Below are 16,623 nucleotides of genomic sequence, written 5' to 3'. Positions count from 1 at the left end.
CCTCCGTGGTCACATTTTAGGAAAACCAAGAAACCTGCCTTCCGTGTCTCAGCCCCAATTTCAAGGAAGTATGTGTTAGTATCCTATAAAATGAGGCCTTTTTCGAGCGTCTCCCAGCCTAAGCTGAACTGTGGCCTGCTTGCCACTCATTAGGATTACGTCCCACAGTTGGCGGTATAACGTTCAAGTCTGAGGTCACAGATGAAGTGGCAACATTGGCTCGGATTCCTGCATCCTGAACCCCAGGAAGAATCTCCCTTCTTCCTGGCCCTTCTAAGGCGCATCGGGGGCGCCCTTCCATGTGGGCTCGCAAGCGGGGCTCCCCCAGCAGTTCTTTGAGCTGAGGCCGGGGTGGGGGTGGGGAGACCTCCCCTGGAGGGCCTGACGTCCCGGGCCACCCGGGGAAGGAAAAGGGGAAATGGGGCTGGTGTCAAAAGGGCGGAGCTGCTGCTTTGTGAGGAAACAATTTGCAGAGGCTGCCAAACCGGAGAGTCGGCAGGGTCGGCCCTCCCTAAAGTGCCGTGAGCAACCCGAGCCAGGGAGCAAGCCAGTGTCTCAGGGCCGAGGGGCCCCGCGTGGGCCGCGCGAACCCCAGCACGGCCACCAGACTCAGGCACCCAGGCCGCAGCCGCGACTGACGGTGACGCCACGGCGGCGGGTTGCATCAGTCTGCGCCCACGTGCTCCGCCCGCCCTTCCGCCCACGGAGCCGGGCGCCGATTGGGCCACGTTGGGGCAGTGCTCTCCGCCCCAGCCAATGGGTGGCAGCCACAGAGGGTTCTGTCCGCAGAGTCCGGGCGCGGGGTGCCTATAAAAGGTGCCCGAGACGGGCGCGCGCGCGAGCCAGGGAGGCGAAGCGTTTTTGTGGGGGTTCGGGTTGGCAGCGACACTTCCTGCCTGGAGTCTGGGAGCGCCGCCGAGCCCACGGCGCCGTCGACATGGAGCCCGAGCCCGTCACGCTCCTGGTGAAGAGCCCCAACCAGCGCCACCGCGACTTGGAGCTGAGCGGCGACCGCAGCTGGAGCGTGAGCCGCCTCAAGGCCCATCTGAGCCGCGTCTACCCCGAGCGCCCGGTGAGAGGAGCCCCCGGCTCCAGCTGCCAGCACTCCCCTAACCCCGGCTGTCATCCTCGCAGCCCTCCTCGCGTCCCCCTTGGGATGCCACGTCCTCCTCCCCTTTCCCTGTAACTTCTCGCTTCGCCGGCCTTCCCCTGACGGCTGGTGCTCCCCAGGTCCCCTCTCCCAGGCCTGTGGTCTCCCTCTTTCTGCCCTGCCGCCGTAGGCGCCCTCTGACGTGGTCCAGTGGCTGTCACTTCCTCGTTCTAGGCCGCCATCGTCCCGCCTTCCTGACGGGCCGCCTTCCCCTGTCACCTCGCGTCCTAGGTCCCCAAACTCTAACGGCTGTCGCACTCCTGCCATACCTCTTCAGACCCCTTCCCAGCCCCCTAGATCTGGCTTCCAGCCTTAGCCAAGCCGCTGAAACAGCAGTTTGACCTTGAGTGAGTCATTTCACTCTCCAAGCCTCAATTTCCCCAAAACGGCGGAGTGACTAGGTGTTCCTCGTTAGGATTGCATCCGATGGGTAGGAATAAGGAAACAGAAGTGCTGAGAAACGAGTTTTCTGAATGTAGCCTCTCATTGCAGAGAGGTGAGGGCAGGGGCCAAGCCCGGCCAGTGGCTGGAGAAGCACGGTGAGCGCCCGGGCGGCGTGTGCTTCAGGCCCCACACCCGGGAACAGGACGTGGCGCTTCCCCTCCCAGTCCGCCTTCTGCCCTGGTCCCCTCCCTGTGAGCTGGACTCCACAGCCTGTGCTTAGTCCCAGGGAGGAGCCCAGTGCGCTTTCCGGTAAAAAGTGATTTAGAAGGAAAATAGGTGGAAGGAATCTCCTGGAGTCTGGGTTTTAAGACTCTGGTCCCTCAATTGGCAGAGACTTCCTCGCTTTGTTTTGGTTGACACATCTGTCAGCATCACCCTTAGGGCCACCCTCCCTCCCCAGCACGTGACGGAGGCTATGAGCTGGACCTTCCTGTATTTACTTTCTACTCTAATATTATGTAAGTGTCAACAGTGTTCTTTACTGCCCACAACTGTAATTCTCCATCAAACAGGAGAGGGCATCAGGGCAGGACAAGATTGTGAAATTGTTCTTTCTTATCTGAAGTGTTGCAACGTGTCAGGGTGTAGCTTATGGGTCAGGTTGTTTTTGTTCCATATTGTCAAGAACGTGGAAGTGAGTTTCCCTCCTGAGTCGTTCTTTTGAAATGTGCTTATTTATTTAATAAGCTCCCATTCCTCTAGCATTCGCCTTGGCACTATTTGCAATTTCACCATAGCTGCTCCCAAGAAACAGGTGGCAGTGCTGCTGCGAGAATGGCTATTAGGTACACAAATTGGCGAAGCAGGTGTAGCCTCTAGTTGCGTCATTTGGTAAAAGGCGGTGTTTTGGAGGAGGGCTTTCCTTTAGGGCTTCCTTGGGTGAGGAACATCACTCCTATTAAGTCCGAGGACCCAAAGTTGTAAATAAAAGGTCTCTCAGGTCTGTATATTTGTGTTTAAAAATTTTGGCTGGAGCACATTCGTCATTTGCTTTCTAATGTGAGAAGCCTTACTTTATAATAGTTGTTTGCTTAATATATATTTTTTAAATCAGCCTTCTGGATAAAGACGCAGAGTGTCAGTTCAGGCCTTTAACAGGCCTCAAATCACGGGCACCTGTGGTTTTCAAACTTTTTCTAGTGTGAAACTCTTTTTAATATAATGCAGGACCTCACCTATACAGTAACATTTACAAGTCCAGGTTTATAGCATTTACATATGAAGTTCAATCAGTGAGAACAATGATGAACACAGCATCCAATATATTTCTGCAGTTTGTTATAGTTGCCCAGTGTCCAAAAAACAAAAATCCTGATTTATGCAGATAAATAGGTACGGTTATTTTTTTGTTTGTTTTAAACAGCTTGCTTTATAATCTTGGGCTACTTGGCAGGAGCAGCTTTATTCCAAATTTTGCATAATTGGTTATTTTGGCAAGAGTAGATTGAGAAGTTGCTGGTGAGCTCTGGTGTACTGACTTTGGTATATATCACTTGAAGCCATTATTTAAGTCCAGTTTTAAATTTTATTTATTTATGTTTGGCTGCGTTGGGTCTTTGTTGCTGTGCGCAGGCTTTCTCTAGTTGCGGCGAGCGGGGCCTACTCTTCATTGCGGTGCGCGGGCTTCTCATTGTGGTGGCTTCTCTTGTTGCGGAGCACAGGCTCTAGGCACACGGGCTTCAGTAGTTGTGGCGCACAGGCTTAGCTGCTCCGCGGCATGTGGGATCTTCCCGGACCAGGGCTCGAACCCGTGTCCCCTGCATTGGCAGGCGGATTCTGAACCACTGTACCACCAGGGAAGTCCCTTAAGTCCAGTTTTTAAGGGAATTAAAAATGGATTTTAAAAGTGAGATTTGTATAAAAGTGTGTGGCACGACTGTGGTTTTAAAATCACTGGAATGGAGTAGAGTGTTTGGAATCTTGACTCTTTAGCAGCAGGTGACCTTGGACAAGTGAATTTTAGATTTTCCCCCTTACAATAGGCATACTAAATATCTCATAGGGTTGTGGTGTGGAATTTTACCACACACCATCTCCTCTTTAGCTGCATTTGTATGTTGGGAAAAGTCTCTTTGAGGGCTTAAGTTTAGAATTGCTTCATGTTATCTTGAGACAGTGCTAGGTGGTTTTAGGGAAGGCTGACTTTGAGTTTTCTCTGAGACCAAACTTTGAGTTTTGAAGTTCGTTGCTGTAGGAGCCCCATATTTGTGCTTTTTGTGGCAGAAAGCAATTTCCCTGGGAGTTAAGAAGTCAGGTAGCTTGCCATAGGTTTTGTGGACTGGAGGTAGTTTGCCATCCTAAATTTGTTTGCATGTTAGAGATCAGTTTAAAGTTAAGTACTTCCTAAGTAAAAGTTTTGTATATGGGGCCTTCGGAAAAATGTTTTCCTGTGATGCTGGGAAAAACACACACGTTTAAATTATTTGTATAAAACAGTTTCTTCCATGTTTGGGAACTTGAGGGGGCTAAGTGCTGACCTGTGCTGCTCTTTCTTTCCATAAGCGTCCAGAGGACCAGAGGTTAATTTATTCTGGGAAGCTGTTGTTGGATCACCAGTGTCTCAGGGACTTGCTTCCAAAGGTATCACTAAATATATTAACTTTTGAATGTTTTTGAGCACTAATAAGGTTGAATTCAGGTCCTAAAGTACCTCCTTATTACTTTCAGCTGGAAAACCGGCATGTTTTGCATCTGGTGTGCAGTGTGAAGAGTCCTTCCAAAATGCCAGAAGCCAGCACAAAGGTATGTCTGCTTTTTCATGATGATAACAATTCGTGTCATTCAGACTCTCAAGGTCGAAATAAAGGAAGTTAGATAAAACTCTTAAGTCTTTTTATCATATAATATTTTGTCTCTTCCGCACTGAGAATCAGGAATAAGAAAGTGTTATCAATACAAGTGAGCGTTTACTATAATAGTAGTAGACTTCCGTTAGTGTTGTAGTGGAAAAGTGGAGTTCTGCAGTACACACTTTTCTGGGATTTGATTTGATCTATAGTGGCTGTGTATCCAGATCACCGAACTAGCAAGGCAGTCCTGAATTTAGCACATAATAAATTTCTTCTAAGGAACCATTGATTTTTTTTTTAATTAATTTATTTTATTTATTATTCATTATTTTTGGCTGCGTTGGGTCTTCATTGCTGCGTGCGGGCGCTCTCCAGCGGCAGTGAGCAGAGGCTACTCTTCGTTGTGGTGCGCAGGCCTCAGTAGTTGTGGCTCGCAGGCTCCAGAGCGCAGGCTCAGTAGTTGTGGCATGCGGGCCCAGCCGCTCCGCGGCATGCGGGATCCTCTCGGACCAGGGCTCGAACCCGTGTCCCCTGCATTGGCAGGCGGACTCCCAACCACTGCGCCACCAGGGAAGTCCCTGATTTTTATAAAGAGTAAAACATGACTATGTTTACTTTGGAAATTTTCATTGTGATTATTTGTTTGGATAGGAAAAGGCCTCAGTCTTTATCAAGTGATCTCTAAAGACTTGCTTATGTTAGATGGTCAAAATCCCTCACTTTTCATTTCACAGTGTTAGTTCAAATATACGGTATTAAGGGACTTCCCTGGTGGCACAGTGGTTAAGAATCCACCTGCCAATGCAGGGGACACGGGTTCAATCCCTGGTCCGGGAAGATCCCACATACCGTGGAGCAACTAAGCCCCCGTGCCACAACTACTGAGCCTGTGCTCTAGAACCCGAGAGCCACAACTACTGAAGCCCTCCCATCTAGAGCCAGTGCTCCGCAACAAGAGTAGCCACGACAATGAGAAGCCCGCACACTGCAAAGAAGAGCAGCCCCTGCTTTCCTCAACTAGAGAAAGCCCACACGCAACAATAAAGACCCAATGCAGCCAAAATTAAAAATAAATAAATAAATAAATTTATTTTAAAAAATATATACAGTATACTATTTATCTCTTGTAAAAATGAAATACAGTGTGTGTGTGTGGAAAAAAAAAATTACCTTAAAAAAAAAATATATATATATACAGTATTAATATTCTAATGTGGTGATACACTCTAAATTTGCATTACAGCTGTACATCCTGAAACATCTGAGTATAGTGTAAGAAATTCTTTAGGTTGCTGGCTGGGTTGTGTTTATAAATCTTATTGGTCAAATTTAATTTCTTAGTAAATTTAACACCATAAGATGTATAGAAAAAAAATAAGATGTATAGAGCATTAACAGGAAGCTTTCTCACCAATGATAACTTCATTGGGAGATTTTAGTGAAACTACAGCATAGCTACTCTAGGAAAAAATACGGATTTTTTTTTAGTATCTGTATTGATACTGTGTTGAACAAATTTTAGAATATTCTTTATGTAACATTGCATCTGTTTGATTTTGTCAAGTTCAGAGGTCAGGGTTGGGGACATAAGCCATTCACAGAGAAAGAATCCTTCAAGCTTGATTTCACACCGTTGCATCAGGCCTTTTGTTCTCATGTTCATGTTGCACTTATCTAGGTTGCTGAATCCATAGAGCAGCCCGCTGGTCTTAATCAGGGACAGTCTCCTGGGAATTCCTCAAGTGCCGGTTTAAGGCAAAGGGAGGTTGTTCGGAACCCTTCTCCCTCTGGATGGGAGAATATCTCGAGGTGAGTATTGTAATAAAGAAGCAGGTTGTACAACATGAATGTGCATCATTTGCGTCAACTTAAGAATAAGCTGTGTTTATACTATATAGTCATAGAATTTTTAAATGGACAAAATTTTGCTTTATAAGGGCTTCACTTTAAAGATCTCTTCTGTATTTAACTTTTCTTAATACATAGCCTTTTAGGAAGATCTAAAAAGTGGAGATGCATGTCCTGAAAATCTGGGCATTTCTCCTCCTACGTGGGTGCGCTTCACATTGCGCTGACCTCATGATAGGGAATTAGTGCTGGTGCAGAAAAGCAGCTGTTGTAAGCACTGTGCAGCTGCTTTGCCGAGTGGCTTTGTGCTTTGTCTGTCATAACAGTGGGTGACAAAAGGTGAAGGGATTGTTTGAGAAATGCTCTGCCAAGTACCATGTCGGTGGTGCTAGGAGAAAAGGAGCAATTAGAGCTTTTCTTTAGCGCAAAAGCCAGAAGCGACTAAATGCTGTGATGTTCGGATTTCACAGCTCTTGCAACACCTTACTATGAAAGATCCTTTGGGAAAAAACAGTTTATTAACTACAAGTTGAAACTCTGTTACTCCCTGAGTCCCCTGTCCCCCGTTTCCTAGTAGTTTTTAATATCTGATTGTTGATAAAGTCAGGTGTTTGAGGAATGAAGAGTTGTTTTTTTTCTTAATGGAGGTTTTCAAATATACACGGAAGTAGAGGGAACTGTATAATGAATCTCCATATAATGATCAATTTTTGCCATACTTGCTTTATCTATTCCTGCTTCCCATTTTTTCCTGAAGTATTTAAAAGTAATTCCCAGACATTATGTCAGTTCAGTTCTACATAGTTCAGGATATAACTCTAAAAACCTTTCAGTTATCTTGCGTATCTGCAGTGTCATCATCATCAGAGGTAACAAAAGCACTTTGTTATTTTCTCATTTCCATGTACTGTATCTTTTTTAAATGATCAAAAACAGTATCGTACCAAGACCTATTTGTATTAGAATACAACTTTAGAAATACTCTGAGTATGGAATTTGGTTAAGTTCCATACCTAGCATATAAAGTGGATAATTGAATTCATTATTGGATAGAAACACTTAAAACTGCTTCCCTTTTTCTGACTATACGATTTGAGAATTGAGGCTCATATCTGACTATGAATTTTACCATAATAAAACTTGATTTCATCCAACAAATATTTATTGGACATCCAGTGCATATAACTTTGTTTAAGGATATGAATTGACCAGCAGAGATGACCACATAACAACTCCTGATCTTTCTGCAGTTCTGTTAGTTTGAATTTTGTGAAGTGATGCCAAAGGAGTTCACTGTCTAGGGCTCACAAAACCAGAGATGACTCCCACACACACCCTGCCCCAGGCTGCGCTGGATGATAGAAGCATGAGTTTGGTGTCAAACAGGTCTCAAATCCAGCCCTACTACTTACAGGTTCAGTGACCTCGTGCAGATCCTTTGTCTTCCCTGAGCTGCACTCGGGCTCCCCTCTGTAAAATGGCAGGGTGGAGAGCGCCCTCCCCCCAAGGTTGTTGGGGATCCCGTGAGATAACAGCCCGGCGGCCTTGCAGGGCACACGTGGTCAGTAAGCACGCATGGGTGGTGCCACACGTAACTCTGCTCCCGTATAGTTCACATCTAGGGGTGAGGCAGAAATGGGTATTGGGAGGAAAGGAGTATTTCCTGCAGAAAAGGCTTTGGGAGAGGTGGGACTTTTTAGAGCTGCTCCCTAAAGAATGAGTAGTGGGGTTTAGACCTTCAGTGAGACTCAGCAAGTCTAAAATAAGGGTGGGGATCCACTTAGACTGAAAAGGTCCAGCTTGTTTCTACATCATGGTGATGACATCATGAGACCCCAGTGCTGGGCAGAGGGCTTTTGTTTTCCCATGGGATCCAGACCATGGGAGGGGGGCTTTGTCAGTACTTTCTGTGATTGTATTACACAGGTGCATCACCCAGAAATCTACATGTAACTGTCATAAAGCTCAATCTTCTGTCTCTTTGTTTTGAATTCCTGATTGTAATTTAAACTTAATTTTCACTTATTCATACTAAACCAACTCCAAAAGAGCATTTTTTGAAATCTTTCATAGGCCTGAAGCTGTCCAGCCAGCGTTCCAAGGCCTGGGGCCTGGTTTCTCTGGCTACACAACCTATGGGTGGCTGCAGCTCTCCTGGTTCCAGCAGATATACGCACGGCAGTACTACATGCAGTAGTGAGTCTTTCCTCACGACACTGGGTGTGGCCAGGGCTCCCAGAAATGGAGGGAACTCCCATCCATGTTACCCACAGAGTTAGGGAGGGCGGGATGAGTATGTCAGAGTCCTGCTCTGTGGGTGGGATAGAGGATAAATGGTAACTACTAATCTGTGTATTGATGCGTAGTTGGCTGACTGATCCATAGTTTGATGACTTTATTTAGAATATGTTATTTCCTTTTTTTTTCTTTTCAATTTGTGGTATCTTTAACATTTTATGAAAATTTTAATTTGCTACTGCACCATGTTTTCATGGTGGCCTTGATGTTTAATTCTAGATGAAATTTACCAAGCGGCTTCTCTTAGGAGTAGAAAAGGCATTTATAGATATGACTGTTAGTAAAGAAGTTCTTCACTAAGTTAAAGAAAAATCAAGTTTGTATATGCCTGCTTAATAGTAAAAGATCCCTGCGTAAATGAGGTTATGAGAACCAGTCTTCATGGTGCCTTGCTCTCAACAGTATTTGCCTCTGTCATTTTTATTTTAGCTTAGCAGCCACTGCTGCATCAAGGGCTTTTGTCCCCTCGCCAAGTGCACAAGAGATACCTGTGGTCTCTGCACCTGCTCCAGCCCCTATCCACAACCAGTTTCCAGCTGAAAACCAGCCTGCCAATCAGAATGCTGCTCCTCAAGTGGTGGTTAACCCTGGGGCCAATCAGAACTTGCGGATGAATGCACAGGGTGGCCCTATTGTGGAAGAAGATGATGAGATAAATCGAGATTGGTTGGATTGGACCTATTCAGCAGCTACGTTTTCCGTCTTTCTTAGTATCCTCTACTTCTACTCTTCCCTGAGCAGATTTCTCATGGTCATGGGGGCCACCGTTGTTATGTACCTGTAAGCAGATGATTTCGCTTTCCCTTTTTTCCCTTTACTACAGATTACACTATGTGGTGACCCAAACCAAGTACAGATTTTCCTCTTTTTTGAGCAGTCTCAGTCAATATTTAAGGAGGTGTATTTAAGTAGTACGTCATTCTAGGATTTTCGATGGAAAGAATTGATGGCTTGGTTGCGCATTGCCAAAAACACAATTAATTCTCTGTTAATACAGGAACAACATTCTCTTCTTTTCCTCTAGTTAAGTTACCTGCCAGGCTTATGAACTACAATAAAACAGCCATACTGAGGCATGGAAAGGAAAATTGTATTTGTGTTGAATAAGAACATATTTATCTTTTATCAGGCTACAGCTGCCTTCTAGGATGAAGGGCAGGCAATGGCTGTGGCATAGTCCTGAAGGGCCAGAGATCCATCACAGACCTGGCATTTGGCTTTATCCATGGCTTAGAGCAGTGGTTCTCAACCAGGATAGTTTTGCATCTGCCCTCTACCCCCGCCCCCAAGACGTTTGGCGGTGTTTGGAGACATTTTTGACTGTCACAGAGAGGAGGGTGGTCCTGCTGGCATCTGGTTGGTAGCTGTTAAACATCCTGTGGTGCCCAGGGCAGCCCCACAGTAAATATCCAGCCCAGTATGTCAGCAGTACCAAAGTTCAAAAACCCTGGCCTAGAGTGATATGTCCTTGTATGTGGCAAAAACTGACAGAAGAAATTTTTCCTCCATAGGAAAATGGATTTTTATTTTAGTTTTTCAAAATCTTAAAAAAGAAATATTTAGAATAATGCATTAAGTACTTATATCCAGTATTAATCATTGTTATATTTTGTCATATTTGCTTCAAGACTTGGGTTTAATTGGATTTTTCAGATGCAACTTATAGTTAATTCTTTAAATTCTATAGTCTCTAGAATCATATATGTAGGTGACCAAATCTAGGTCTTATTAGTATGTTATTACGTATATTATAGTCACAGCTGTGTGTGTATTTCCCCTTCCCCCTCTGTTCAGGTTTTCATGTGTAAGGTTTAGGTCAGATGAAGAAGTATTTATTGAGCACATACTATGTGTCAGGTGCTGTTTATGTTGCTGGGCACATGATAATGAATAAAGCCTAGTTTCCATAGTGCCTGTCAAGAACCTGACAGGCCAGTGAGAAAGTCTAGGAGCTGGTGTGGTGGAATGTCTCTGCAGATGGGCCTGGCTGCGAGCTTCTAATCAGGTTCTGCTCTGATGAGAGGAGGGGAGCAAGGGGGACCTCATCTCATTGAGAGGACCCTTAAATTCTTGAGTACATGTCACTCTGATGTTCACTAAGATGGACTTTATATGCTTCCTTTGAAGGCATCATGTCGGGTGGTTTCCATTCCGACAGAGGCCAGTTCAGAACTTCCCGAATGATGGTCCTCCTCAGGAAGCTGCAAATCAGGACCCCAACAATAACTTCCAGGTATGGAGTTTCTGCTGGAGCCCAGCGATCTTGGTGTGAAACACCGGGCTCTTGAGTCCTTAATCTTTAGATACCTTGTGGTGTACCATTTTATTAAGCTCAATATTTCAAGATTTTTTTCAAATTTATTCTTATAGCATTAGCTATTTTTAAAACATTGTGTCATAAAATCCATCAGGTATTTTTGTCATGTGGTAATTTGCATTTTGGCATATATAAGTAATGTTTTTTTTAAACTCACTATTTTTAGTGTTCATTCTCAGTAATGATATGTTATACCATGGAAACTGCTAATGGAGAGTTATTCTAATTAAGGATTAGGAACATAAGCCTGTCTCACAGAATAGATTTCCTGGAAAATAACAGAAATAGAATTTTTAGGGACTTCCCTGGTGGTCCAGTGGCTAAGACTCTGTGCTCCCAGTACAGGGGGCCCGGGTTCTATCCCCCATCAGGGAACTAGATCCCACGTGCCGCAACTAAAATATCCCGCACGCAGCAACGAAGATCGAAGATCCCTCGTGCTGCAACTAACACCCATCACTGCCAAATAAATAAATATTTAAAAAAAGAAATAGAATTTTTATAAGGCAGTTTAATGCATAATCCTGAAGGATAGTCTTTTTAATATAAAGTGTCACCCTCGAATCTGTTTTTAGAATCCTGTGTTTCCAGTTTTCTTTTTTTTTTTTTAACTCGGGACACTGCCAAAATTAGAAAAATATCCACATTTAATGAAGTGGCTAACTTAATTACTAGTTTAATAATAGTTGAAGATCTAGTTACAGTACTTCATTTGATCTGATACTTGCTGCCAGGAATATTGAAAACTATGAGAATGTTCCAGCACAGTTGTGCTACGGAGGCTGGAGAAGGAGCTCCGTCCAGCCGGGGATGTCGTCCCCAGGGTCCTGCCTGCCTGGCTTGGCTTATGGGGCAAGGGGCCAGGGAGCCACTCTGCCCTTTCCTGACATTATTGGGTGCTTCTCACGGTCCTCTCTTCTCCTTGTATTTTATTACCTGTAGGAAGACCCTGATCCTGAAATTGCAGACCCCAACCGCCTCCCTCCAGACAGGGACGTAGTGGATGACGAGCAGACCAGCCCTTCATTTATGAGCACAGCCTGGCTCGTCTTCAAGACTTTCTTTGCCTCTCTTCTTCCGGAAGGCCCCCCAGCCATAGCAAACTGATGGTGTTTGCTGTCTGGCTGCTAGAGGCTTTGGCAGGCGTGGACTGGATCATCTGGTTCCGGCTAGATTTCCTTACCTGGACGTGGCGATGGCACAGAATTAGTAAAAGAATCAACAAAGAGGATGATATGCTTTTGTGATTCTGCAGAAGCAGAAAGTAAGACGTGAAGCCATGATACAAATTGATGAACAAAAAATGCCTAAGGCTTCTTATGTCTTTATTCTGAAGAGCTTTAATATATATTGTTGTAGTTTAATAGACATTGTAAGTAGAAGGCATTAGTGTCGCATGTTTATGCCTGAGGAACTTTTCCAGATGTGTGTGTCTGCATGTGTGTGTGTACATAGATGTCATAGATGCAGAAATGGTTCTGCTGGTACGATTTGATTCCTGTTGGAATGTTTAAATTACACTAAGTGTACTACTTTATATAATCAATGAAATTGCTAGACATGTTTTAGCAGGACTTTTCTAGGAAAGACTTATGTATAATTGCTTTTTAAAATGCAGTGCTTTACTTTAAACCAAGAGGAGCTTTGCAGAGGTGAAAACCTTTGCTGGGTTTTCTGTTCAATAAAGTTTTACTATGAATGACCCTGGCAGAGACTCCTGTCATCTTAGCAGTTTACTCCGTGTCCATCATCTCTGGATGGTCAACAGCTGAGTTGCTGATTTTTGAGTAACCTGAATATTTTGCTTCTTTTTATTAAAGGATTGTTTGTACTGATGAAGAAGATAAGGTAAGGCCACGAAAGTTTTAATTTACTAAGATTATGCTTGTGTTTGCCCCCCATTTCCTGATTTAAACAGTACTGGCTTATGTTGTAACCCATCAGAGTTAAATTCCCCCAATTTAAAGTTAGTGGCATTAAGTACCTTTCACCTGCTCACATGTCATGCTTAGCTTACTTTTGGACTTTAATCCTTCTTTTAAGTATTATTTTTGAGACTAATCTGAAAAGTAAAGTGCTGTGTACTTTTTAACACGAGTGATGCTGTAAGTAGAATACTAAAGGCCTGGGAGTGTTGTTTTGGGCAAAGTATAATCAGCTTCTTGTGTCATGGTCGTGATCATTTAAATGAATTGTGACTGGACACATTGACATCAAATAAACATTCACTGAACAATTCATAGCCAGATGCTGGGTAGATACAAAGCTGTTTTATGTATGGTCGTGCTTTAAAAAGCCAACTAAGATAATTATGTAAGTAGTGAAATGGCATAGAGTTTCAAATAACACCAGACCTCCAGAACAGAGGAATAGTCGGTCAGGAGGCAGTGATTATTGATGAGTTATGAAGGCAATGTTTGCTTGAAGGAAGAAGTGACTTGAGACTGGAGGTTTTACAGTTTTACGAGTGAGGAAGTAGGTGACAGAAAAAGCCTGAGGAGCCTGGAGAGAAGGGTCACAGCAGAAGCAAGAGTGCAGAGATGAGACTTCCCTCCTGCCATGAAGCTGGATTGATTAAAGTGGTCATTAAGAGTTGATACGAAGGTCTTTTAAAACTGTTGGGTGGAAAATCCTATCGTTCTGCAGAGCAAGGGGCATCATCGTTTGGAAGAGGGGCCTGGAGCCCCAGGCAGCTGGCGGTGCCCAGCTCCTGTTTCTGAAGGAGTGGGGCCTCTCTCCCTGTGGTGTCAGGTTGCATCGATTAAACTCCAGATTCCACCAGCCCAAAATAGTTCCAGGATGGTGCTCCTGAGGGCAGCTGACAAGGGTTCAGATTGTCCAAAGCCCCACCAATACAAGAGAAGAACCTTCAGACAGGAGCCAAGGCTTAAGAGCGCTGTTGGGTGGGAGACGTGGCAGAAATAACAGTGCTTCCACAACAGTTACTAAATATAGCATAAGGATGTACTACATACCACTGTTAATACTTAGGAAATTATTGGTTTGGTTCTTTGTCGTTAAGTAGCAATTAAAAAGCTAAAAGCACAAACCAAAAAATTTCCAAATGTTAGCTCAAGCCATAGTAGCTTTTTAAGTTTGCATTTTCCAAGGTGTGTTTTCTTGAATCCTAGTTCTATAGAAGAAACACTCCAGACAATGAGCTCATGGTCAAGTAAATTTGGAAACCAGGTTGATTCCAGTTGGTGGGTTTCTTCACTGCAGGATTCCTGGGGCCTTTAATATGCTGATGTACTCTTGAAGGAGGGTGTGTGGTCTGCGGTCCCTCTGTTCTGTGAACCTGCCCATGACTGAACGGAGTGCCATGGTTGGGGAAATGCAATTGTTACTATTAATCAGCACCTTGTTTGGCATTCTAAGCAGCAATATTCTTTATTAGAATTTTTAGTAATTTAGTACTAATCTTTATTCTTTAATATTAAAGAATATTTAATATTCTTTATATGGCCAGGGAGGGGATCAGAAGCCATGCGGATCTGGAGTCTGACTGAGAGGGAGAGGTTACAGGTCATCTTTGTCACAAGGAGCTCTTTTACCCATTTCTAAGGAAGTTAAGCCTTTGTCAGAGGGTGGCCTCCCCGGGGTAGTTACCTTGAGAGATGCTGCTGATTCTTCTCAGGACCTATGCCCACCCCGCCTCTCTTTGCTTCTAGACCTATAACCAGACTCAAGTCCCAGCAGGCCTCAAGGAGTGAACAGCTTTTTGCTACACCCCGGAAGAGCTGCATGATTTTTCCAATTTATACAGACAGATCTGGGGAGGTACGTGGGAGTGGATATTAATGGGTGTGGGTTAGTGGTGGAAGCAACATTGAGTTGGATCAGGCTGAGTTTATTAACATGGACGCAGTAAGCAGAGATTCTGCATTTACTGTTTTAGTGTGAAGAGTGAGGAAGGACTCTAATAGTTTAGTTGGCTGAAACAGTCTAACAGGTGGCCTACACTCAATGAAGTTGAATTGCCAGGATTGCTTTAGGGAACTGTAGCAGAAGGTATTCAGAATCTTAGGGAGATTGGAATGTTAGAGTGGATTTTTTTTTTTAATATTTATTTATTTATTTTGGCTGCGCCGGTTCTTAGTTACGGCACGTGGGATCTTCATTGCAACACGCGGGATCTTTTAGTTGCAGCATGAGGACTTCTTACTTGCGGCATGCCTGCGGGATCTAGATCCCCCACCAGGGATCGAACCCAGGCCCCCTGCATTGGTAGCACGGCGTCTTACCCACTGGACCACTCGGGAAGTCCATTAGAGTGGATTTATCATGTGAGACCAGCTCACCCACCCTGGGAGGGTCCAGAGGACACACCTTTCACCACGCCTGTGAGAAATAAATTTGTGAGGGGAGCCCAGCGTCATTGCAGAGCTCTGTGGTCACTTTTCTCTGTAGGTCAGAAATTATAGTGGGAACCACAGCTACTGAACTAGGATCCTTAAATACAATAGGGATAATCGGATTCCAGGGTGGCAGGGACCAAGTGGTAGAACTTAAATCACCAGAGATAAGGTGGCTGTGGATACCGTTATGGTACCAGCAGAGTCTAAAAAGAACTCATAATCATTGGACTTGCAGAGACCTAGGGTATTGGCCAGTTGATCATGGTATCCCTTGGAAAGAAAGAAATGGGCAGGCTAAGTGAATTCTTGATCTGTGTAAACAAGTGAACAGAAGTCTCAGTTGAATCACCCAAACAGAATTAGCTTCTCCATCAATTCCCGGACTTGAGACAGTTTCCAGACCCAGAAACCCTTGAAAGAAGGGGGGCAGGTCTCCTTGAGGAAGGACCCTGCAACACTGAAAAAATTTACACTGTTTCGCCCAGCCTCCCCCTAAAGGAACCTGCAGCTTTTTATCAAGGTGACTGTGCATTGGGGAAAAGGAAATAATCAGACTTTGGGGGGGATGGCTGGACACAGCCTCTAAACTAAAACTAATTCAAGGAGACCCAAAACGTGACTGTGGTCCGCCAGTCAAGAGTAGAAACTTATGGGGCTTCCCTGGTGGCGCAGTGGTTAAGAATCCACCTGCCAATGTAGGGGAACGTGGGTTCGAGCCCTGGTCCAGGAGGATCCCACATGCCACAGAGCAACTAAGCCCGTGCGCCACAACTACTGAGCCTGCGCTCTAGAGCCCATGAGCCACAACTACTGAAGCCCTCCCACCTAGAACCCGTGCTCCGCAACAAGAGAAGCCACCACAATGAGAAGCCCGCGCACCTGAACGAAGAGCAGCCCCCACTCGCCGCAACTAGAGAAGGCCCGCGCGCAGTAACAAAGACCCAAGGCGGCCAAAAATAAATAAAATTTTTTAAAAATGCTCAATTTAAGAAAAAAAAAAAAAGAGTAGAAACTTATGGAGATCAGGTCCATCTCACAGTAGGTCCAGTGGGTCCCTGAACCCATCTTGTGGTTATGTCCCCAGTTCCAGAATGTATAGTTGAAATAGACATACAGGCACATCTTGTTTTACTGTGCTTCACTTTATTGTGCTTCGCAGATAACTGTTTTTTTTTTTTTTTTTTTGCAGTTTGAAGGTTTGTGGTGACCGCTGCGCTGAGCAAGTCTATCAGGACCATTCTTCCAGCAGCATTTGCTCACTTCGTGTCTCTGTGTCAGATGTTGGTGATTCTCTCAATATTTCAAATCCTCCACCAGCAAAAAGGTGATGCCTCGCTGAAGGCTCAGGTGGCGATGAGCGTTCTTTAGCAACACAGTATTTTTAAACTAAGGTACGTACATTGTTTGATTAGGCATAAT

The 16,623-nt window shown here is 44.6% G+C and overlaps 1 protein-coding gene across 1 annotated transcript; it reads left to right on the top strand.

The window, feature by feature from the left end:
* Positions 1-418: 418 nt before the first annotated feature.
* On the top strand, positions 419-12,553 carry HERPUD1 (homocysteine inducible ER protein with ubiquitin like domain 1). The gene is made up of 8 exons (XM_007167568.2): positions 419-1,072; positions 4,097-4,174; positions 4,262-4,336; positions 6,062-6,192; positions 8,305-8,427; positions 8,959-9,309; positions 10,657-10,762; positions 11,789-12,553. Exons 1-8 carry the CDS (start codon positions 419-421, stop codon positions 11,951-11,953), a joined length of 1,683 nt encoding a protein of 560 aa, XP_007167630.2. The 3' UTR covers positions 11,954-12,553.
* The last annotated feature ends 4,070 nt before the right edge of the window (positions 12,554-16,623 follow it).

The sequence above is a fragment of the Balaenoptera acutorostrata genome, chromosome 19 (assembly GCF_949987535.1).
Source record: "Balaenoptera acutorostrata chromosome 19, mBalAcu1.1, whole genome shotgun sequence".
In the NCBI taxonomy this organism is placed as follows: Eukaryota; Metazoa; Chordata; class Mammalia; order Artiodactyla; family Balaenopteridae; genus Balaenoptera; species Balaenoptera acutorostrata.
Note: the sequence above shows the minus strand (reverse complement) of the source record. Positions and strands in the feature narration are given on the sequence as shown.